Genomic DNA, 24,943 nt, shown 5'->3' on the forward strand with positions numbered 1-24,943 from the left:
ATGTGTAAGGGAAAGTTTAGAACTAGAACTAGAAACACTAAGTGTGATGGTCATAGCGACCATGCTGGACACAAGCTTTAAAACCTTGTATCCATTTTCCATACACATGCTGCTGGGATTTGCATCTCCATTACAACATGGCTACCTGCTTGAAGACGTATCTTGGCTGGGTGTCTTCAGCCCACTGAGGCAGTCAGATGGCTAAAGGTCATCTACCTGCCAAATGCTCTGGCAAGATTTGGCTCTGTTTACTTTTGTTTTATTTTAAATAATCCTTTTCCATGTCTTCTCTTTACTGACTTTCTGAATTGTTGCTGACAATAACAACTTTTTTAATTTTCAGACAGGGCAAAAGACATGTGAACTAAAGTCTACCTACCTATCCATCTATCCATCACTGTGGCATGATGTAAATGATGGTCTCAATTATTTTTTTCCACTAGGTGTCACTGATGAACACTGTGGTAAATGAGGCTTTATGAAAAATTTGTGGAAACAATACAGTTAGCAGCAGTTATGACCGACTGATATATGATATGCTCCCCCCTATTTTTTTAGACAAGGAATACAAAAGGTGGAAACATTGTACCTTTAAAGTGAGCTGAGTTGAGTTTTCCTCTGTTAAGCCAGGTCTGCTATTTAGTTGTTGTTTTCATTTTAGTTACATGTGTAATCTGGGTTGGGTTGTGTAAATAAAACGGTTTCTAGCCACTGACAATGTTTCTTGGCCAAATAAATGTGGAATACAAAAACAATTCAGTCGGCAAGGAAAATAACTCCTTTCTCATTCTGATCTGAATACACTTTAATACAGTCCTTTCTGAGTGTGTTTTGAAACCTTACATCCCCATCCATCACTGAATGAAGCTTTAAAGAAAGAATAACTTTGACAGACATTGCAGGAGGAAGCGTTACATTACATTGGCTGTGGCATAGGAGGTAGAGCTCAGGTAACCAGAAGGTCGTGGTTCGATCCCTGGCTCTAAGTGACAGAAGCGTCGAAGTGTCTTGGGTGGCTGTGCCATTGGTGTGTGAGTGTTTGTTTGAATGTTAGTTCCTTTCTGATGAGCAGTTGGTACCTTGCATGGCAGCCTCTGCCATCAGTGTATGAATGGGTGAATGTGACATGTATTGTAAAACGCCTTGACGAGAAAGGAGCTAAAGAAGTGCAGTCCATTTACCATTTAACATTTATTATACTGAATGACAAGTAGTCATAATGTGCTAATAAAAGCCCTTTGTTTACAGGGATACAGTACAGTATGAGTAGTGTCAACAGAAAAAAAAACTTATTTTGTCATGTAGCACTAGGCATTTTCCCCACTTCTAAAAGAAAACAAATGATCTGTGAACCAAATTCAAAACAATCACAGTATATTCCCTGTGTTAATATGTAAACAGGTCATGCCATGGAAAATACAAAAGTGTTTTCATGGTCTCAGTTCTGGGCATTTACAGTTAAATATTTGGATTTGTTGTGTTGCCTTTGCAGTCTCTCACAGCGTTGATCACATTGCAGAGCACATTCTGGGAGAGCTGGTCTCTGCGTTTGCCTTCTGCCGGATACACTCTGATTAAAAACAACAAGGAGACATCATGCACCTACACATTCCAGACCCACCACCTGACAGACTATACCTTACAGGAAATGGAGAAGCACAAAACAGGCCAGTCTTTTGCGTTCCCTCGCAATAATTTTTATTTTATTCCTCAAAACCACCTTCACACATCAGATTTGACAACTGCATCATCAATACATCACAAGAGTTCAGGAATACAGTAACTTTTATACAACGCAGCAGCAGTTGGTCAGAGATCTGTCTTAACCACAATTACATAATCAGCTCAATGGATCAGAGGGAATCCTGAAACGTATTGCGAGAGAGTGCAAAAGTATGCAACAAAATAAATTCCCTACGTAACCTTGCGGAGCTCCATATAGCACTGATAGACAGTTACACAAGAATACAAACAATAATTTGATGGGCTCACCTGCCAAGTCTGTCCGTGAGATTTCCACCAGCCCCTCGTAGAGGCCTTTGATCGGGTTCTCCCCCGCCACCACGACTCCATGAAGCCAGATTAACAGCATTCGGTGACCATGCTCCTTGAAGCTTTTCGTACCTAGAGGCGTAATTCAGAATTATAATATACTGTATACCAATATCAATCTAAAGTCCAAGTTAAGATGAGCGTAGGAGTCACTAGTAGTAGAAGTCACTAGATCAGCCACAAGGACAAGAACCCAACAACCCCCACAGAGTTTGCTGGACGACATGATTTCAAATTTATCAGAATTGGCATGGACATGGTATAATCCATCCATCCATCCATCTTCATCCGCATATCCAGGGTTGGGTAGCGGGGGCAGCAGCTCCAGCAGGGGATCCCAAACTTCTCTTTCCCGAGCCACATTAATCAGCTCTGACTGGGGGCGTTCCCAGGCCAGTGTGGAGATATAATCTCTCCACCTAGTCCTGGGTCTTCCCCGAGGCCTCCTCCCAGCTGGACGTGCCTGGAACACCTCCCTAGGGAGGCGTCCAGGAGGCATCCTTACCAGATGCCCAAACCACCTCAACTGGTTCCTTTCAACGCAAAGGGGCAACGGCTCTACTCTGAGTTCCTCGCGGATGGCCGAGCTTCTCACCCTATCTCTAAGGGAGACACCAGCCACCCGCCTGAGGAAACCCATTTCGGCCGCTTGTACCCGCGATCTCGTTCTTTCGGTCATGACCCAGCTTTCATGACCATAGGTGAGGGTAGGAACGAAAATTGACCGGTAAATTTTTGTCACAACGTTGCGGTAAAGCGAGTGCAATACCGCCCCCGCTGCTCCGATTCTCTGGCCAATCTCCTGCTCCAATCTCCCCCCACTCGTGAACAAGACCCCGAGGTACTTGAACTCCTTCACTTGGGATAAGGACTCATTCCCTACCTGGAGTTGGCACTCCTGCTGAGAACCATGGCCACAGATTTAGAGGTGCTAATCCTCATCCCAACCGCTTCGCACTCTGCTGCGAACCGATCCACCGATGATGCCATCAGGACCACATCATCCGCAAAAAGCAGTGACGAGATCCCAAGCTCACCGAACCGCAACCCCTCCTCGCGACGACTACGCCTCGATATCCTGTCCATGAATATCACAAACAGGATTGGTGACAAAGCCCATCTCAAGCACAAGTTCCGGCTCCTTCCCCAACAGAGAGGTGACGTTCCACGTCCCCAGAGCCAGCCTCTCCCGCCGGGGTCTGGTCCGTCGAGGCCCCTGACATTCACTGCCACCCATGTGGCAGCGCACCCGACCCCTGCGGATCTTCCGATGGATTGTGGGTCCAAAGGATGGAGAGGGCTCTGCCACGTTGCTTTTTCGGACTGTGACCGGCCGGGCTCCGTGGCAAACCTGGCCACCAGGCGCTTGCCAGTGAGCCCTTCCTCTGGACCTGGCTCCAGACGGGGGCCCCGGGCTTCCTCCGGGCAGGGTCTCTCCTCCTCTTCCTTGTTGTTTCATCAGGTGTCCTTATGAACCATTCTCAGTCTGGCCCCTCACCTGGAACCACTTTGCCTTGGGAGACCCTACCAGGAGCACTAGACTCCAGACAACACAGCCTCCAGGCTCACCGGGGCACGCAAACCTCTCCACTACGATAAGGTGATGATTCCTGGACATGGTATAAATCATAGACTTGGGGGAAATATGCCTATTTTTTTTTTTTTACAAGAATGAAGCTAGTGCCATGAGTCGATTTGTTTTGTTGAGCTAACCATAAAAACTGGAAGAAGAGGGAAAACAGCTAGCCTGTCTCTCACCAGAGCTCAAACACGTTCACACCAACAGCTTTAAAGCCAACTCATTTCTGGCTTTGGCTAGGCCCAGGCTAGCTGTTTCCCATGCTATCAGTTTTTGTGCTAAGCTAAGATACTTGATCACTGGCTACAGCTCCAGGATTATTGGTGCGTTCCATTTGACATGGGAAGCCGGAATTTCCGAGTTCAAAGTCGGAAATTTCAAAGGGAACACCCCCTTAAATCGGATTTCAAACTTGGAAAGTCGGGAGAACCGCACTGCCCCAAGTTTGTGATCCAAGATGGCTGCTGTGAGTATTAACTGTTAGTGAAAGAGTGAAAGATGTAGTTTATACTGTTTATTAGCACTTCTGTGTATTTGTGTCTCATATAAATTTTCGTACACAAAGTGCTGTCCAACTGTGGACGTGTTGCTACAGTGTAGTATGAGTAAATACCGCACAATGCATTTGTTTTTTATCAACAGGTGTGCAAAAGCAGTAGTTTATACAGTCTGTGTAATTTGTACTTTATTTTCCAGAGGTCAGCATAGCTCACCTGTCCATTGTTGTTCTATAGCTCGTATATGTGCATCGCTGAAGTCCCAGTGTTGAGCCAGAATCTTCCATTCCCCGCGGCAGAGGTGCTTGGTGGCAAGGCTCCACAGGACAGAGCGGAGGTGCTGCGTCTCTGCCTGGTGGTCCTGTTTGAAGCTCAGAGGCCTCCCCACCAAGGAGTCCTGCTCACTGCCCAGGTGATCCTGAAGTCAACAGGGGAAGCAGTTCTTCATACATAGTGTACATATAGATATTCATGCTGTATACTGTGGAAAGCATCTGAACGTAACATAAAACCTTAAAAATAATGTTTTTAAAATAAATAATAAAATACTATTACAACCAGCAAAGCTCACTCTTACACACTGCAGATGTCCAGTGAGTAAGGGTGTTGTTATTAGATGCAAATAAAGTCAAGGGTGAGTAAACAGTGTCAGCAACCCGAAGGCAACAACAAAGCCACATGACTGTGGCTGCTTTGGCAAAGAATAAATGGCAGCAGGGGCGTTTTTATGTTTTATGTTTTTATATCAATGTTTTTTGAAACATTGGGGGCTTAGCCCAGCCCATAAAACTTCATGTCTACACATAATAATTGATTCCCCCACTCCCCCCACCCCAAAGTTAAGTCTGTAAAGCAGTAAAGCAACAGTAAAATTGTGAGTGTTAAACAATTAATTTCCTTCATTATGGTGTATGGTGTATTTCTGCCTTTTCTGCATCAATTTATTGTGAAAATTATTTATGTAAGGGACACACAAAATTCAGGTGGCAGCAGGTGGCTGAATCTTTGTGAGCCGGTTTCACTGGTTGCTTTTAAATGACTTGAAGGCTGGCAATTCTGCCTTCAGTGTTATGACTGATGTTTGATCGTCCTTGTTGCTGATAGATATTTTATGACCTTGTAACTGATTTATTCCCATCTTAAATGTGCAATTGTACGACTGGCTGCCTTGGCCAGGACAGTCTTGGAAAAAGAGTTTTTTTCTGGTTTAATAAAGGTATAATAAAACAATTTAAAATCTAAAACTGTAACAGAATATAATGCAGAGCAGCTCTCAGGCATTCTGGGTTGCTTTCAGAAATGTTTCTCCTGTAGATCAACTTTTAATATCATCACTGCTGAAACAACACACACACAGGCGTGACAGATTGAGGTAACCTCTTTAAATGTGCATGTGGCACCTTTTTACGTCATCAATAATAAAATAAATCATTTTAATTCAGTTATAAACTCCTGGACTTTAATAGCTCCTGTGTTTCAGCAGGTTTTCTTCTCATGTTCATATAAAGTTCTGCACATTCAGAATCTAACTGGGTTCTCTGACGTTTCCAGAATAAAGGATATTTTGAGAGGTCAAACAGGATAAATCATCATAAACTTTGCAATCAAATCAGCAGTCCACCTGCGTGCCGCACCATGTGGAAGGGATCCATACCACGGATTCTGCAACCCCTTCCACTACTATCCATGATAGTGTGGGGATTTAATTCTTGCATGTTTTGTGTCCATATGAGAAAAGGTCAAGATAGGCTATCAGAGTAAAAATGGACTGTCTAGACTAGGCAACTTGATGAGTATATTCTTTAAGTTTCCCATTAAAATATTCCTTCAAATGCAGTTTAGAAGCTGATTATCTGTAATTCAGCTATTTCTACAATTCTATTTCTACAATTATTTTCCTTTTTAAATCTCCATGAAGGTGTTTATAAGATCACTTTAAAATATCACTTTTGCTGCCCAGCCAACTTTTGTTACCTGTGCCTTTTATTATGGAGATGGCCAACCAAACCTGCAGTAGCACAGGCTGCCAATACAATGTGATTATTCCTGAAGCATCTAAATAATCTTCACAACGCAGATAATTATTGTGGCAGTAACACGAAAGCAGCTCGTTGTTGAAGCAGGTAAACCTACATACAGAGGACGCTGTGCGTCATGCGTAAAAACATGACAGAACTATTTTATCCACCATATTCTCTCTCTCTCTCTCTCTCTCTCTCTGTGCATCTCAAAAATAAATAACAGCTGGTAGCTGCTGAGTGAAAGATTAGTTTCCCCAGCGACATTCTGTTTATGGACTCAGCGTCGGACATCGCTATAAAACAAATAGTAACAGATGTGTATTAAAGAAAAGTAACAGGCTTATGTCCAAAGTCAACAACAGGACACTTTTAATATATCTCAATCAATGCAGTGATCGTCTGACATAGATTTTACAGTGTGTAGTCTAGTCTTCATTTGCTCTGCAGAGCCTAAAGACGCTTTTAATGCGCCGTTAATGGAAAGTGAAAGTATCTTTCAGATTCTGTGACCCAAATGGGAAGTTAAGCGCCAGAGGCTTTGTTGACAATGTGAAGCGGTTGCAGTTTGGTTGGGTTTAGGCACCGAAAGTACTTGGTTGGGTTTAGGCAGCAAAAGCACTTGGTTATGGTTAGGAAAACATCGTCTGAAAAGATATTTGCCTGATTTTCTAAATGTTTGCATCTGCCCAGCTCCGTGACTGTGACAAGTCCCCGACCAGCGCTTTACTGCGTAACTGCACATACACAGCCTGGATGAGCTCATTTCGGTTAATGAAGCAAAATGCAGATTACAGACTGATTAAGTTATAAAAGGTATGAATGGAAAATGTAGTGAAATTAAGAGTAGGCCTACATTAGATGTACCCACCCCTGCTGCAGACATCATCACTGCTGCCTTCAGCTAGAAGTAACAGCAGCACAAATGCTGCTGCACCGGCCTCGAGCAACTTTTTTTTCCCTCCCTCAACATTTCTATCAGCTACATTTTGTCCGCGACTGATGTGGAGTGTGTGAGTGAGTGAGTGATTGACTGGTCTCTTAGTAAACCGCCTCCTATATGAGCCAGCTCTGAAATCGCCTGAGCCAGAAAGGCAATGCCAAATAAAACTTTACATTAGGAAAGAGGGGGGGACAAAACATAGATTTTGATATGAAATATGTATAATGCCTCCTCTGCCTATCAGGTGATTAACCTCACCACAAATCCACACACATTAATTTCAGCGCCTCTGATAAAGTGCAGCTCACAGCTATAGCCCCGGATGCCCAGGGCTAACGACGCTGCTGGTTGGCAGTAAAGTTAACAGAGCAGGAAATAATCCATTTAGTGATGATTTAAGCTACAGCTAACAGTACAGCATGCATAGGTATCAAATCTCATATCACTGCCAGTTCATAATTCATTTAGAAAAACTCATCTGGCGTTGCTCCACAACATGTATTAGTGGACTTCAAATAACAACAAGAAGGAAGTTAACTGTCATGTTTATCTTTATAAATAAACAATAATAATGTAATTAAATGAATCAGAACAAGTACACAGTGTGTCACAGATGTGAAGCAACAAACATTCTTGCATATGAAAAATGGCACAACAGTTCCCACTCCCTCTTCCTAGAGATGGACGCATTAACTGTGAGGGATAAAATTCTCATAAACATTGTCTTTAACTGCTGTCATTTTCTCCAGAGTAGAGATGGGTATTGTTCATTTTATGATTTTCTGCTACTCTAATCAATACTTCTTATCAGTTCTTTTTCTTTACAAAACTGTTGTTTTAAAAAATATATTATTTTAAAAGAAGTATATATTCAGAACATGATAAGAATTGAATGATTTAAAAATAGCTAAATGTTTCTAGAGCAGCAACAGTTAATTCACTATTTATATTTATTTATTTATTAATGATTAATTATTATTATAATTATTATCAATTATTATATAAAGTCAATAATCTATCATTGGAAACAAATCTAAAATGTCAATAAAATAAATCATATTGCTGACATCAAAATAGTGAGTGAGGTTTAGAAAGAATGAAGAACTCAGTCAGTATCCTCCTCCAGCCTTTGCTTTGTCTCAGCCAGCAGCTCAGTTTATAAGAATTTTAAGGTTTGTGGCAAAGCTAAACAGTTAGACTACATACAGACAGCTTTACTTGATCGACATGGCACTTTACTTGCGCCGGGCAATTATTGTTGGGCCCTGCTAACTGAACAGAGTGTTGCACATTTCTCCATTTTTCATTTGGAACTTAGGATTTGTTCAGCCGTTGACTGATTACTGACCTGTTAATCACACATCAAAAGCCACTCCTTAGAGCAGTGTTCCATATAAGATAACTAAATAAACCAAACATCGTCATTGTCAAACAACATCGTTCTTAGAGGAGAATGTTTTTGTGTTATTGTATTTAATAAAGTTATTCCATTGGACCGCTGGGCCAGGTGCAATGAGGATGAACTCACCTTCTCCCATTTATAAAAACGGTCAGCTTTGATGATCATGTCGACCAGGATGACATGGTTTCCTCTTGCTGCCACCTCCAGACATGTTTTCCCCTGCTGTGTATATCATTGAGTCAGAAAAACACAGTGAATTGGAAGTACATAACAAGAAGTTTGTTACAGTCACATTTCCTGATATTATGAGGTAAATATCACATCTGACTAGAACAAGAGAAGTGACAAACAAAACAAAGACCAATCATGTAATACAGCGGTTCAACTTGCATAAATCCCACAATGTACCCAAAATTTACATTTATGATTGAAGGTAGTTAAATTGAGATGAGATGGGTTTTCCCTCCACTGCTCTTCCAGCTGTTCACAACACCACATGTTGTTTTTTCCCGTAATTAAGTCAAAAAGTGAAACTTTCATTTATTCTAGATTCATTACACATAAAGTGAGATATTTCAGGTCTTTCTTTGTTAAAATCTTCATGAGTACGACTTACAGCTCAACAAAATCAAAAATCCATATCTCATCCATATTAAAATAAATGTAAAATGCAGAAATGTCAACCTTCTGAGAAGTTAAAGTTCTGAAAAATGTTCCTTAATGCACTCAGAACTTTTGCACAAAGTCCTGCATCAGTGCAGCGTGGCATGGAGACAACCAGCCTGTGGCTCTGCTGAGGTGTTATGAAGCCCAGGTTGCTTTGATGGCGGCCTTCAGCTCGTCTGTATTGTTGGTCTGGTGTCTCTCATTTTCCTCTTGACGATACCTCAGATTCTCTGTGGGGTTCAGGTCAGACGAGTTGGCTGGTCAATCAAGGACAGTAACACCATGGTCAGCAAACCAGTTACTTACTGTTACGGCTCTGTGTGCAACAACAAATTCAAATCTCCTGGTAGAGGCTGCATTGACTCTGGACTTACTAAAACACAGTGGACCAGCACCAGCAGATGACATGGCACCCCAGATCATCACTGACTGTGGAAACTTCACTCTGACTTCTGTGTCTCTCCACTCGTCCTCCAGACTCTGGGACCCGGATTTCCAAATGAAATGCAGAATTTACTTTCATATGAAAAGAGGACTGTTGTCCACTGAGCAACGGTCCAGATCTGTTTCTCCTTAGTCCTGGTAAGACGCTTCATGCTGTCTCTTTTTGATTTCCATGACCTCTAAGCCGTAATGCTGCAAATGCTGCCTACATGTTCAATAATATTAAAAAGTTTCATAATATTTTGACATGGAAAGCCATTCTGCTGCATAATGAGTACATTTTCTTTTGATACTTAAAATATAATAGTATATTGCATTTCTGTCAATATATCCTCAGAAATAATACACACTGAACCTTTAACTGTTGATATTGCTTGCCTTTAATATCCAGTAGTATAAATGGAAGTTAAGATAATTTTTTCATGTAAATAGAGCTGTTTTGGCTCCCTGTGTGCAAAGCCAGTGTGAGCGCCTGCGAAAGAGAGCGAGAGCAGCAGAACGTGACGGTGAAAGTTAGCGGAGGAAAATATTTAAGTTACTTAACGTTAGTAAGTTGTCAGTCTGGCAGACATGTGCAGTGTAGGCCACAGTGTGTCCATTAAGTCTGTTGTTTCCGCAACTGCTGGAAAAGTAAAGGCGGTTAGCGCTAGCTAACAGATCCCCGGTCTGTAAAGCAGTGTAACGTTAGCTAAATTAGTAACGGAGTAATGTTAATTAGTTGCGTGTCATTACTACCTAACTTGTTGAGGAATTAGAACAGCAGGTTGAAGCTAAACTGGTGTCCTGTACACATACTGTACATCCTGATAGTTAAGTTAAATTATATTTCAGTGTCCAGAGGAGTCGGACAACTGGTTGTTAAAGGATGGACGCTGGTGACCACGGAGGAGCTGAGGCTACGAGAGTAAATCAGGGATGAAAACTAGTCCTTTTAAGCAATTGAGGAGACATTTCTTTTGGATTTTAATGTGTAAATGAAATGCTTAGTAATTATAAAAAAGATGGATCGCTGCCCTCTGAATTGTAATCAAATCGAATCGTGAGGTGCCAAGAGATTCTCATTCCTACTGCCCAAACAGTATTCCCATTCAATTACTTTAAAATGTCTTTTAATAGGCTACGTTTTGTGAAGTGGTTGTCTTTAATCGTCCACTGCATCTGTTAGGGCCTGTCCATAGGCTCGCCATTCATCTGTGACAACATCTGAGCCTCTTCTTACATGATGTTGGTCGGCAACAGGTCTTCTCTTGAGCGATCTCTCACCACCCTGACAATGAGTTTTCTTGATGTAATTATGTTGTGTTTTTGTGCTAAACTGCAAAATGTTCAAAATTCAAACAGATTGTTCATAAAGTGAAGAAACATAAATAAAAGTTGTTTTCCTGTGCAAAATGTGTGTCACTTTACTTAAAGCAAACAAAGACATGCTATATAACTTTAAACATTACTATAAGCTATTATTCTATTTTATATCACTAATTCTAAATGGTGACTAAAGTGTATTTATAACAAGGTGTTATAATAATGTGTTATGGAACATGGTCGGAGATTCTTGCCGCACATTGATATAAACTGGTATTACTATTACTTATAAAACATTAAATGAAAAGGTCATAATACGTTATGAACTTTGCTATAGCGCCTAATGCATGTTTGTAAGTGATTATAACAACTGTTATGTCTTATGGACGCATTATGGCAGGCGAGAGAGAGGGAGAGAAAAGGGTCTTCAAAAAGCCTCAGTTTAGCTGGAAAGACCTCCACCGGACTAGCAATCGCCGTTGCACAAAAACACACATGATTCCATAGGCGGGACTTAACGATTCTGATTCAACTGTGTAAATCCTTCGTCGGGGGCAGCCCTAACTTAAATAATAATACAAAAAATCCTCCATCACTTCTCCTATCCTGAAAACATTCATGACCATACTTGCTAACTCTCCCGATTTTAACTGCCCTCTCCCAGTCACAGTGTGTTTAATGTCACAGTAGTTAAGTGATGGAGACTATGCGGCTTCGCTGACAGACTTGGTTGTAGATTTATTTCAAATGTATTTGTTGGTGTTTTTTTTCTGACTGAACACAAAGTGATCGTGTGCGTGAGAAATGCACAGAGCACTGTTGTTACATGTTAGCATTGTTTTGGCGCTCATCTGTCACTTGAAGCAGGACTGTGAACCTAAACTGGTGCAACAGCTGGAGGGAGAGAAACTGTACCGGTGGCAGGAGCTGAAGCGGGTTGTGGCTGTCAGGCAAATCCTGTCGAGCCCAGCCAATATGGGGTTTTGGGGACCAATGCCTTTATTAAAGTGAAAAAGAGCCTATTTATAAGCTGATAGTTTGATTTTGAAAATGATTTGGATAGTAGACCTGTTTCCTGTATAAACTACTGACTACAACTTAGAACAGGCTGATATTGAAAGCTGTTCTGTATGTGGGCTGTATTTCCTTATGTTTAAAAAAAGCCTTAAGTTGATGATACACGGGGCAACTTTTTGAGCAGTGTTGCTGGGCAATGTTGCTAGTAGCAAGTCCGACTATCTTTTGAACGGATAGTGGCGGTGCGGGGCGGGTGGTGGTGGGGAGGGGATTATGGTAGTAATCTTTAATCAGTACCACTGACAACAACGTTTTGTCGAGGAGATTGCTCTAAAAGTTGCTCTGTGTATCATCAGCTTTAGATTACAGTCTCAGCTACTGAACATGAAAACAACTGCACATCACAGAACGTGCAGAGATAGCAAGCGAGATTAGCATATTCAAATCTAGTTTATTCTTTTACCAGCACTCTTTAATTGTATACAGAGCCACAAGAAACATTTCTGAACCTCTGCGTGACTGTCTACAACTTTTCACACCGTTGCACATTTGAAAGAGGAGCTAGATAACTTTGTTTGGCAGGAAGCTGTGTTAGGTTCAGCTCGTGTTTATTTAGGCTATATGTACCTTCTGGTTTGGACTGTACGGACATGCAGCTCATAGATATATTTAGAATAAGTTAAACGCTATAATTTAACCACTCGTTGACATTAGCGCCGATAAACATGACATTAGCTTTGTGGCTAATCTAATTTAGCAATGGGCAGCGTTAGCTCTTTGAGTGATGTTGACGAATATTTAAGTAAGTCTCTCTAAGTCTCTCTAAGACTCTGCAGCTGGAGTCAGTGCTTCAAGAACCACCACGCACAGACGTATGCAAGACATGGGTTTCAGCTGTCGCATTCCTTGTGTCAAGCCACTCTTGAACAAGACACAGCGTCAGAAGCGTCTCGCCTTGGCTAAAGACAAAAAGGACTGGACTGCTGCTGAGTGGTCCAAAGTTATGTTCTCAGATGAAAGTAAATTTCGCATTTTCTTCGGAAATCAAGGTCACAGAGTCTGGAGGAAGAGAGGAGAGGCACAGAATCCACGTTGCTTGAAGTCCAGTGTAAAGTTTCCACAGTCAGTGATGGTTTGGGGTGCCATGTCATCTGCTGGTGTTGGTCCACTGTGTTTTCTGAGGTCCAAGGTCAACGCAGCCGTCTACCAGGAAGTTTTAGAGCACTTCATGCTTCCTGCTGCTGACCAACTTTATGGAGATGCAGATTTCATTTTCCAACATAACTTGGCATCTGCACACAGTGCCAAAGCTACCAGTACCTGGTTTAAGGACCATGGTATCCCTTTTCTTAATTGGCCAGCAAACTGGCCTGATCTTAACCCTATAGAAAATCTATGGGGTATTGTGAAGAGGAAGATGCGATATGCCAGACCCAACAATGCAGAAGAGCTGAAGGCCACTATCAGACCAACCTGGGCTCTCATAACACCTGACCAGTGCCACAGACTGATGGACTCCATGCCACGCCGCATTGCTGCAGTAATTCAGGCAAAAGGAGCCCCAACTAAGTATTGAGTGCTGTACATGCTCATACTTTTCATGTTCATACTTTTCAGTTGGCCAACATTTCTAAAAATCCTTTTTTTGTATTGGTCTTAAGTAATATTAAAATTTTCAGAGATACTGAATTTGGGATTTTCATTAGTTGTCAGTTTTAATCATCACAATTAAATGAAATAAACATTTGAAATATATTAGTCTGTGTGTAATGAATGAATATAATATCCAAGTTTCACTTTTAGAATGGAATTACTGAAATAAATCAACTTTTTGGTGATGGTTCCCTCTGGCTGGATGAATATTATGCATGATCCGTGCACTACTGCAGCTGGGGGGTCCCCACAGCGCCATGCAACTTTCTAAATTCTTTCTTCTCAAGGAGGAAAGAAAGGTCAGGTCGCCAACACAGATGCAGCTGTTGTGTAAAGTGTAACTGTAGCAAAATGGCTACATATGATAATAATAATTATTATTATTATAATAATAAGACAAAAATGCCTGATACTTTCAAAGTGAGCCCCAGGCCTACATGCTTGCAGCTGTTAATGTAATGTTAATTCAGCAGTAAGTCAATTCCAGTCTGTCAAATGGTGACATTGGTAAGGCTTTACTGTGTCCTGATGAAAATGCATGCTGTGTGGTACCTTGTCAGATAGATTGAGGTTAACACCAGAGATCAACATCATCTCAGCTATGTCCTGCCAGCCATGCTCTGCTGCTATGTGCGAAGCAGTCTGCTGTCTCTGTGAACCACATGACAGAAATCTGTAATCAGTAATATTACTGCACTGAAAAGAAAATGCAATGATGGGAAAACCAACAATTAAATAGCTACATATCATTAACAAATTAATTGACTGGCTTTGTGTTGGATATAAAATATGTTCTTTAATGTGTACCAGTGAAGCTGTAAAGGATTGTACTCACGCTATCAGTGATGTCCAAGTCACAGTCAGCATCTATAAGCAGCCGCACAACTTCAGTGTGATTGTTGAAGACAGCTAGATGAAGCGGTGTGTTGTGTTGCTGTTTGAAACACAAAGAAGGTGAAGGAGGGGTGGCTGTACAGCTGCTTCAACCTCATCCACACTTGACACAGTTTTTGTGGCCATTCTGTCTCTATTTATCATAGCTGTAGCACGGTAGCTACCTAGCTGAGAAGATCACATACCCAGTCTTAATCCTGTCCAGAACAACTAGTGGACTGTTCCTCCAATCTGGGAAACAGCTGTCAACATCAGAGCTAAGATGTGGGCACTAAAATAAAGTTCATCTTTAAGGCCAATTTTATAGATTTTTAAACAATAATCTTCTATCATTATTATTATTATTACCATCGAGTGGAAAAGGGACTTATGTGTTGCTTTGCATGCATCTAGTGTGCCCTGGTTAAATAGGTGGGGGGTGGGGAAGGAGGGTATGAGCAAGCAATGCTTTCAGCCACAGTGTCTTCATAATTATACTACTGACGGTTAATAATCCTGCTTGTGTTGCCAACCAGTGGTTGTTGTGTACTCTACACACTACAGTATGCAGCACTTCACATGTACACATGTCGAAGTGTCCTTGAAAAACTGGTGTCCATGGGAGTTGACATTACTTACATTGTCTACAGCATCTATGTTGGTTCCTGCCTCCAGCAGCAATCTGGCCTCTCTGTCAAAGCCATGCTGGGCAGTGTAATGGAGTGCATTCCTATTCTTCTGCAGACAGAAGAAAACAGACTATCAAAAGATCAAAGAGTATTTGGTAATCTCTTGTGTTTATTACAAATGATATATGAACAAATAGTACATTAGTTTGTGCATTAACATTACAGCCAGACTCCAGCAGCAGTTTGACACAGTTATAGTGGCCTCCATCAGCTGTCAGGTGCAACGCTGTCAGACCATCCTGAAAACACAGATTCAGTCAGGAACACTCCACATTGAATCAAATTGTTGTAAACTAGTTAACTAAGTGATCAGTTAAATAATATCAGACAACTGCTGCTACTTCTACCAGAGATGAAAGTGACATCTTAAAATTGCTTATTTTGTTCAACTGACGAACAGAAAGCTGGTCTACAATTACACGAACCAGAGAAAAGCAGAAAAACTGCACATTTGAGAGGCAGGAACCAGCAAGTGTTTGATGTTTTTACTAAATTATATTATAAACGAGCAGTCGATGACTAGCGGCTATGTACGGCTTGCTAACCTTCACAACCCAGCTGTATTCTAACTTTAACATAGCCAGTCTCAGAGATGGACAATGTTAAGAACATAGATACACTAACTTATCAGAGTTAACTTGAATGCATTATTAGTCTTGGACAAATTTGTGCATTTGTGTTCATGATAACCATACTAACGTATCCCCCCTCCATAATGGACAGATGATGGCCTACCATCAAGTAATTTAATTTGTGTATATTTCAGATCATGTCTCGTAACAGGAATGAATATGGAGAAGTTTTATTTTCTAGAAAAAGTAATCTGTGCATGATGGGATACATTTTGAATATACTGACATAATATGTATCACTATAACTTTTGCTAGGAAATAACAAACGTCTACATATTCACCCCTGTTCTCAGACATGATCTGAAATATACACAAAATAAAAAACTTGATAGTAGGTCATCATCTGTACATTATGGAAAAGGATACATACAGTATTATGGCAGACTGCATGTCTCGCCTGGTAGGATCGCTTTTTGTGTATGAAAAGTGCTTGCAATACATTATGGCCTAAATGATTATGAAAATAATTTACCCTTTAAGGAGGGGGATTCGGAACAATTTACAACAATATCCAAAAGCTATAAATTGCAATGGAAACGTGGATTACAAGGATAAAATGTAAATATTGTCTGCATTGCTGCATTCAGTTCAATGTACATTTCGAGTCAAGAAGATGTAATTGATGCGAGGAATGTGTTCAGCTGATTACAGTGATCCTGATTTTACAGTATCGACCGCGTAGCTATTTGTAGGAGCAGCTTCCTTACACAAGGGTACAGCCTGTCTGGATCCAGCTTCCAAACAGTAACATGAATTACATGGATGACATGGAAGTGATCAACATGTTTAGCTCAGCATTGGCTCTAACGTTAGCTTGTTTCTTGCTTTAGCTACGACCTACGAGAGGAAGTCCGACTGTCGTTCACAAGATGATTAATAGTCATCTACGTCACGCTGGCTGCCATCAAACGGGTTACAGGTTTATTGCTGATCATGTAAAGTTACAGTTTTATTCAGTTAACGTTACACTGGGTTTGAGAGTCTGCGGGATGTCATTGATAGCATTGCACATTACATGGTTGTGCTCTGTAAGAGAAAAACAGGTTACAGTTACAGAATCCCTTATAGCCATGCAGTTTTATAAGCAGCCTGGATTGAACGCAGCAGGTGATACAACATGCGTTATAACCACGAGAGACTTGAGACTTGACTTGGACTCTAGCTCAGACACTTGAGACTTGACTTGGACTCTAGCTCAGACACTTGAGACTTGACTTGGACTCTAGCTCAGAGACTTGACTTGGACTCTAGCTCAGAGATTTGAGACTTGACTTGGACTCTGTTGGATAATACAAAGTTAGAGAACACGTAACGTTAGCCTACAGGAGAATACAAGCATTTATTTTGATGGATGAGCTGCGTGTTAGCTTGCTTTGCAAACCTTGTTGATAAAACGACAATACTAAAACAATCGACGTGTTGTATTTTTCATTTACTTTGGTGTACTTTGTCTTTTTGATAGTAAACTGAATCATTTGGTTTTGGACTGTTCACTGGACAAACATTTTATAAAGAAAGAGATCTATCAATTAAAGCTGAAATTGGCATTTTAATGATTAATTAAAATAATCATTACTTGCAGCCCTGCAAATAAAAATGACTCATCATCAGACTAAGACTGTCTGTAATGTAATTCAGGAGGGTCTTCGTTATCATTTTTGGTTTTATTATTTTCTTGAGAGATTTTAACTTGCATTTTATACCTCCAGAGGAACAAAAATGTGTCTATTTGATAGTGCGAGGAAATTTTTTTCACTGCAGTGTACAGTAAACAAGGTACAACTGTGTAAAACTTCAGTTAAATTAAAAGGCAACGTGGAAAAAATGCAAACAAGCTGCCAATTATGCGCCACAGTCCCTCTAATTAAGGAAAGAATTTGGGCCTGAAAGTATGCAACACAGTCTGATCCACTCACTATATTCCTCTCATCGATGTCGACTCCTGTCTCCAGAATCTTCTGCAGGGCCTCAGTGTGCCCACACTTTGCTGCTAGATGCATGGCTGTGTTCTCTTCCTGTAATGCAGACACAACACATCACACTTCCTCTACATACAGTATATCCACCAACACAAGCCAAGAGGGGCTGTTAACACCTTACTGGTTTTATGCTCTAAATCAAAAAGGACAAGCGAACAGTTTCTGTAAACATCGACGTTTCATTACTGTCATGACGTTACATAAACCAGTAAGGCCCAGCCTTTTCTGTCTGTGGTCAGACGAGGTAATTTGTTATTCTTACAATACCTTTCACAGCAGAAGTGAACCTGAGCATCACTGTTTAGGTTTGGTGTCTTTTCTTCTTCATTTATACGGCGGCTTTTTTGCTGAAACTTCTGCTTTTTATAAAGTCAGTGCATGCATCAGTGTCAAGCTCATGTAGGCAAGCAAGAGAGAAGGAGCGTGAATATGGACAGAAGTGTGGATGTGATGTAAAAACTGTCTTTGATCATGAAGCCTAGTGTTACTTTATACTTCTGTGGTTTATCAGTGAAGTGTCTGAACTCCACTGCAGACTGCAGTCTCTGTAACAATGACAGACAGACAGAAGGATCCACGATATATATACGCTTGTCTCCTCTATGAAACGTCTGTATGATCACTGCGCTCCATTAATATACACTGTGATGAACTGGCTGTGGGTGACATCTCTTTCCCTGCCTGCCCCTTGTTGGATTTGATTGAACTTGCTTGTTTGTGTGAAGATGGATTAAAAACTCTGGAATGACGGATGTTAAGTATAACAACATTTTAGCTATTTACTATGTTTACTTCATAGTTTCTTTTCATCATGTACAACAGCCTGTTGTGTTGGCTTGTTTGCTTGATTACAATTACTGATAGTGAATGTGTGTGTGTGTGTGTGTGTGTGTGTGTGTGTCTCTACCTTGTCCTTCAAACCATGTGTGCAACCCATTCCAATCAGAAACTCCACCACTTCAAACTGTCCATGTTCAGCCGCCAGGTGCAGAGCTGTCTTCCCTGACTGGTCAGAGACATCAGCATGTTACTCACAGCAGCTACTGTACATATCCTGTATACTGTCCAATAAAAGGGTCACGTTCCATTCACCTTCATTTCTTGGCATATCACTGATATTCTGATAACAAACAGCAAAATGTTTGTTATAGTAAAGACATGGGGGAAATTACTATTTAGACTTACATTCTGCAGAGAGACATGTAAATTGTAAAATCCACAATTTGTACAACCATCCGCCTGTTAATTTAAAATAGTGCCAAGCAATAAGTCACCTTGTCAACTCTGTCAAGACAGATGTCTTCCAGGTCCTCCATGATGAACTCCAATATGTTGATGTGGCCTCGCTGAGCAGCACAGTGCAGCATACTCAGACCATCCTAACACACATGTATATATATATATAGACTGAATCAGAAAACAACCTCAGAGATTGAGTCTGTAGTGATGATGAAATGAAGCAGCTCTTACTTTGTTTTCACAGTTGATTGTTGCTCCACCGGACACCAGAATCTGCAAGATTTTAAGGTGACCAAACCAGGATGCCAGAAGCAAAGCATTCATGCCAAACTGTGGACAAACATTAAGAACAGTTATTTGACAGTGAAGCTCTGAAGTTCCTAATTGAGTTAAGTGGCCTGTTTTTTTGCAGCAGGCTCAGGGGCTGTCTCACTGCATCCACTCTATCTAAATGTAACATCTGGATGTGGAGCAGGCTCAGGGGCTGTCTCACTGCATCCACTCTATCTAAATGTAACATCTGGATGTGGCAGCAGGTTCAGGGGCTGTCTCACTGCATCCACTCTATCTAAATGTAACATCTGGATGTGGCAGCAGGCTCAGGGGCTGTCTCACTGCATCCACTCTATCTAAATGTAACATCTGGATGTGGAGCAGGCTCAGGGGCTGTCTCACTGCATCCACTCTATCTAAATGTAACATCTGGATGTGGCAGCAGGCTCAGGGGCTGTCTCACTGCATCCACTCTATCTAAATGTAACATCTGGATGTGGCAGCAGGTTCAGGGGCTGTCTCACTGCATCCACTCTATCTAAATGTAACATCTGGATGTGGCAGCAGGCTCAGGGGCTGTCTCACTGCATCCACTCTATCTAAATGTAACATCTGGATATGGCAGCAGGCTCAGGGGCTGTCTCACTGCATCCACTCTATCTAAATGTAACATCTGGATGTGGCAGCAGGCTCAGGGGCTGTCTCACTGCATCCACTCTATCTAAATGTAACATCTGGATGTGGCAGCAGGCTCAGGGGCTGTCTCACTGCATCCACTCTATCTAAATGTAACATCTGGATGTGGAGCAGGCTCAGGGGCTGTCTCACTGCGTCCACTCTATCTAAATGTAACATCTGGATGTGGCAGCAGGCTCAGGGGCTGTCTCACTGCATCCACTCTATCTAAATGTAACATCTGGATGTGGAGCAGGCTCAGGGGCTGTCTCACTGCATCCACTCTATCTAAATGTAACATCTGGATGTGGCAGCAGGCTCAGGGGCTGTCTCACTGCATCCACTCTATCTAAATGTAACATCTGGATGTGGAGCAGGCTCAGGGGCTGTCTCACTGCATCCACTCTATCTAAATGTAACATCTGGATGTGGAGCAGGCTCAGGGGCTGTCTCACTGCATCCACTCTATCTAAATGTAACATCTGGATGTGGCAGCAGGCTCAGGGGCTGTCTCACTGCATCCACTCTATCTAAATGTAACATCTGGATGTGGCAGCAGGCTCAGGGGCTGTCTCACTGCGTCCACTCTATCTAAATGTAACATCTGGATGTGGCAGCAGGCTCAGGGGCTGTCTCACTGCATCCACACTGTCTAAATGTAACATCTGGATGTGGAGCAGGCTCAGGGGCTGTCTCACTGCATCCACTCTATCTAAATGTAACATCTGGATGTGGAGCAGGCTCAGGGGCTGTCTCACTGCATCCACTCTATCTAAATGTAACATCTGGATGTGGAGCAGGCTCAGGGGCTGTCTCACTGCATCCACACTGTCTAAATGTAACATCTGGATGTGGAGCAGGCTCAGGGGCTGTCTCACTGCATCCACTCTATCTAAATGTAACATCTGGATGTGGCAGCAGGCTCAGGGGCTGTCTCACTGCATCCACTCTATCTAAATGTAACATCTGGATGCGGAGCAGGCTCAGGGGCTGTCTCACTGCATCCACTCTATCTAAATGTAACATCTGGATGTGGAGCAGGCTCAGGGGCTGTCTCACTGCATCCACTCTATCTAAATGTAACATCTGGATGTGGAGCAGGCTCAGGGGCTGTCTCACTGCATCCACACTGTCTAAATGTAACATCTGGATGTGGAGCAGGCTCAGGGGCTGTCTCACTGCATCCACTCTATCTAAATGTAACATCTGGATGTGGCAGCAGGCTCAGGGGCTGTCTCACTGCATCCACTCTATCTAAATGTAACATCTGGATGTGGCAGCAGGCTCAGGGGCTGTCTCACTGCATCCACTCTGTTTAAAAAGGGAAAAGAGACACTTCTGTCCCACATTTCCATGCTCTAGTGATATTACAGCCCTTCCTAAAAAAAATATCTATAATCTATAATGTATTCCATATATGATCAAATACACTAGGATTAATATAGAAGTCAGTGATACATTTTATATTTGATAGATGGCAAAACAGGATTCATTAATAAATGTATCTTGATATTTGGGTAAGATTTTTCCTTTCTTTTTTCAAAAACTTCTTTCAGCCATTCAATCTGGTGTCCGCGTGATGGCTCGGGGGGAATGGATGGGAAACTAACACAACATGTTGCCAAAGTCAGACCTTATTAGATCTCACACACACGGGCTTTAATAATTACATGTTAGGTATATGTTTTGAAGTATGCTTTGACTTTGTCCCTGATGTTTCTGACGTCAAAGATGTCAGCTGTTTGTACAAAAAATATAAAATCTTTTGTGAACTGGGTGGAATCACCTTTTCACTACTCAGTCATATTGAAGTATTATTTTCATGTTTGAAAATAAATGAACTCCGTAGTAAATTGACATTAGGATCTCAATACATTTACATACAGTGTCCCGCTCATCAATTTCGGTGTCATGGTCTAGTAGCAGACGCAGAGCCTGTTCATTCCCAGCTCCTGCTGCCCAGTGCAGAGCTTTCCGGTCTATCTGCACAGAGACAACCAAAGAGATCCATCACTGTGCGTGCAAGGCCCCCAATACTGACTATTCAGAAATGAGCAGTGATAATCGCCTGTGCCTATTATCAGTAGTTAACAGTAAGATCGCAGATGTAACTAATTACATTACTGATGGCTTGGTTCCATTAAGTGTCTCAGTAAGCCATGTCAGTGAATGTATAGGCACAGTGACAGGGACCTGAAGTGGAACTATTAAATGTGCAAATGATACAAGAATATGTTAAAATATCAGCTGTGAAAAAGATGGTTAACTGGAGACATGTCCTGATATCTCTATAAAACTCACTGAGTTCAACTTCAAGGTGAGTTCACTAATGTCGTTCTCTCCATCCTGAGGTTATGTGACAAATAGTAGTCAGAATCGCTTCTATCAAAATGTACATTAACATGCTTCACTTGCTTTTTTGTCTGCTGCCAAATGTGTTTGCGCAGCATGTGTAACATGGTCTGTGGTCTGTGTAATACCCAAAATAAAGGAAGTCTGCAAACAGTATTCTGTGTCTGTGAGCCGGAGATTTGGAGATAAAAAATTACTGTTAATATGTAATTAATGTTTTGTTTAATTTTCTCTAATTTATCCTTGTTGCCTCAGTAATGAGACAGATTTCAAACCTATTGTTTTACACAACACATTAAGGAATTAGGCCTCTTCCTTTAGCATTAGTAATATATTTGCCTATTAAAACCAAACCGATAAGCCTTTTTAATGCACGCATGAGCAAACTAATGTTACAAATATGACAATCATAATGTGCTACAGGGCTTTAAAAAAATCCATGTACATATAAAACTAGTGACTAAAATTTACACAAGCTATAGAAAGAACCTTTTACTGAAATTCACTAGTTCCTGAAAATCCTCTCCTCACGAAGGAGCTGGCACATTTTAACCCTATGTTAGACTGAATACTGGAGTCATTCAGTATAAATATTGGAAATTTCACTGAATCTATCTAGCTCACTTTTGAGACAATGTACCTTATTTAAAGCAGACAAAAGCATAGGCGTGATTAATTATTTAAAAGACAGCAAACCCTAAAGGTGTACCTAGCATTGTTTATTTGTATGAAAGTGTTAGTTTTCGTTTCACCTGTGATTGACAAAAAAGAAAGCAGTGTCTTTCAGCAGACTTACTTTATTTCTGGCCTTGACGTCCACCCCCTTTTTGATCAGCTCCTGCATTTTCTCTGTGTCGTTCCTCTTTGCAGCATCATGGAACTCCTTTTCTGACCACAGCACTGTCAGGAATAAGACAATGAGGGTTACAGAAGTGGATTTCTACTGTCCTCTAAAACTTGAGCCTTAAATCTCTAGGTCTATAGACTTCAGGCTGTAGTGTTGAGGAGCACTGAACTTTGGTATATAGTAGATAATACAAACAGCATAATACAGTTGTGTAAGTTAAGCCACTGCATGCTGGACATGGACTTGTTAATAGGAAGTTAACACTACAACCCCAATGTCCCAATTTCCCAAATTCCTTCCACGGTGTGTTCAGACATCATTCATCTCTGTCTATGCCACATGGAGGTGAGGTTAAACATCGGTGAATGTGCTAAAATGGGGAAATAATAAGTTACTTGTGACGATCTTTCCCCAGAATCTTCACGAGGAACAAATTAGTCAGGACAGTATTTTCATTTAGGTTACAGAAAACAAATATTGTGGGTAGGCTACAGCATATAACAGTAACGTTTCTGTAGTCCACCGTCCTATTCAAATCAGAACGCATGTTGTGTGAACAGTCCTGAAACACAGTCCTGAAACACAACTCCCTGCCAGACTGCTGGGCTGAATAAGTGGATAACGTTCCTCCCTCTGTGGTCAACACGGACATCCTGCCGCTGACAGATGACAGGTCGCTCCCATGGAGCACGCAGCTGACTGAAAATCGATGCTGGAACGTTACTTACAGATATCATCCTCCGACACCAGGCCGTCCTCCATCTTTGCGGTGTTTTAAAGGCGCCTCTGACTCTTCGCTTTCACCTCTCTCATTCTACTGCTGTGTATTTTTCAGCAGATGAATGGACGATGGGCACTATGTTAAACATTTATGTCTGTCAAGCCACACAGAATAAAACTAAATAACGACTTCCGTTCACGACCTTCAAAATAAAATAAATAGTTTTATAGTCAACTTTTAAAGTTGAAACTTCCTTTTTGAGTCACCATGCTACTCTTTCACGTTTTAGACCAAAACGAAAAAACAATGACGCTCAGTCCATGGGAACTTGGCTTGGTAACCTGAGGGTCGCTGGTTGGAGTCCAGCACGGATCACTGCCCTTGAGCAAGGCCCTGAATCCCTACTGCTCCCGGGCACTGCCCATGCTCCAAATAGGACAGATTAAATGCATAGAACAAATTCTGCATGGATCGTTCTGTGTATGTATTTGTAGGTGTCCAATAAGGTTTACAATCATCATTAAAGTACAATCCATAATTATATATATATATATATATATATTATTTTTGTTAGTGAATAACACCAGATGTTACAATAGAGGAATGTATATTTAATTTACACTATATATATACTTTGACTATTATTATTACTGTCCCTGTTGTTTTTATTTTGTTTTTAGCAGTGTTTAAATGCCAGTCTCAGAACCTTCACAGTGGATGATGAGGACCTCTGCTGGTGACTTAGAGATGCTCTATATTTGGGTGGAGGGTGGGAAGGGAATAGGGATCTGTATATATATATATATATATATATATACATATATACATATATATTTTGCTAGTGTTTACCAGATGTTCTCCTTCTGCCTTGTGTCTTAGATTCTAATTAGATTTTAACTGATTCTTATTTTTAAATGAATGTATTTGTATTTGTATAAATATATTTTTATGAGCAGTGTTGGAAGGAGCCTACTTATATTTTATCATAATAAAGAACTCAAAATGCTTCTCACAATTTTGAATTATTCAAAGGGGTTTCAGGTTGCTTATTTTGTCCAACCAATAGTCCAAAATCCAAAAGTATTAATTA

The 24,943-nt window shown here is 41.2% G+C and overlaps 1 protein-coding gene across 2 annotated transcripts; it reads right to left on the minus strand.

The window, feature by feature from the left end:
• Positions 1-1,171: 1,171 nt before the first annotated feature.
• ankdd1a (ankyrin repeat and death domain containing 1A) lies at positions 1,172-24,010 on the minus strand. 2 transcript variants are annotated; one of them, XM_038702171.1, is made up of 15 exons: positions 23,861-24,010; positions 23,082-23,185; positions 21,818-21,916; positions 19,217-19,315; positions 19,021-19,125; positions 18,654-18,752; positions 17,684-17,782; positions 15,276-15,374; positions 15,086-15,184; positions 14,409-14,507; positions 14,126-14,224; positions 8,618-8,713; positions 4,345-4,546; positions 1,993-2,124; positions 1,172-1,570 (listed from the first exon to the last, which is right to left on the minus strand). In XM_038702171.1, the coding sequence occupies exons 1-15, from the start codon at positions 23,892-23,894 to the stop codon at positions 1,509-1,511; spliced, it is 1,527 nt and encodes a 508-aa protein (XP_038558099.1). In that variant the 5' UTR covers positions 23,895-24,010; the 3' UTR covers positions 1,172-1,508. The 2 variants fall into 2 exon arrangements, with proteins under 2 accessions (XP_038558099.1, XP_038558100.1); XM_038702172.1 differs by lacking the exon at positions 15,276-15,374.
• Between the last annotated feature and the right edge of the window lie 933 nt (positions 24,011-24,943).

This window comes from Micropterus salmoides, unplaced genomic scaffold, assembly GCF_014851395.1.
Source record: "Micropterus salmoides isolate LMB-PRFRI ecotype aquatic unplaced genomic scaffold, ASM1485139v1 Ms_hic_scaffold_6, whole genome shotgun sequence".
Lineage (NCBI taxonomy): Eukaryota > Metazoa > Chordata > Actinopteri > Centrarchiformes > Centrarchidae > Micropterus > Micropterus salmoides.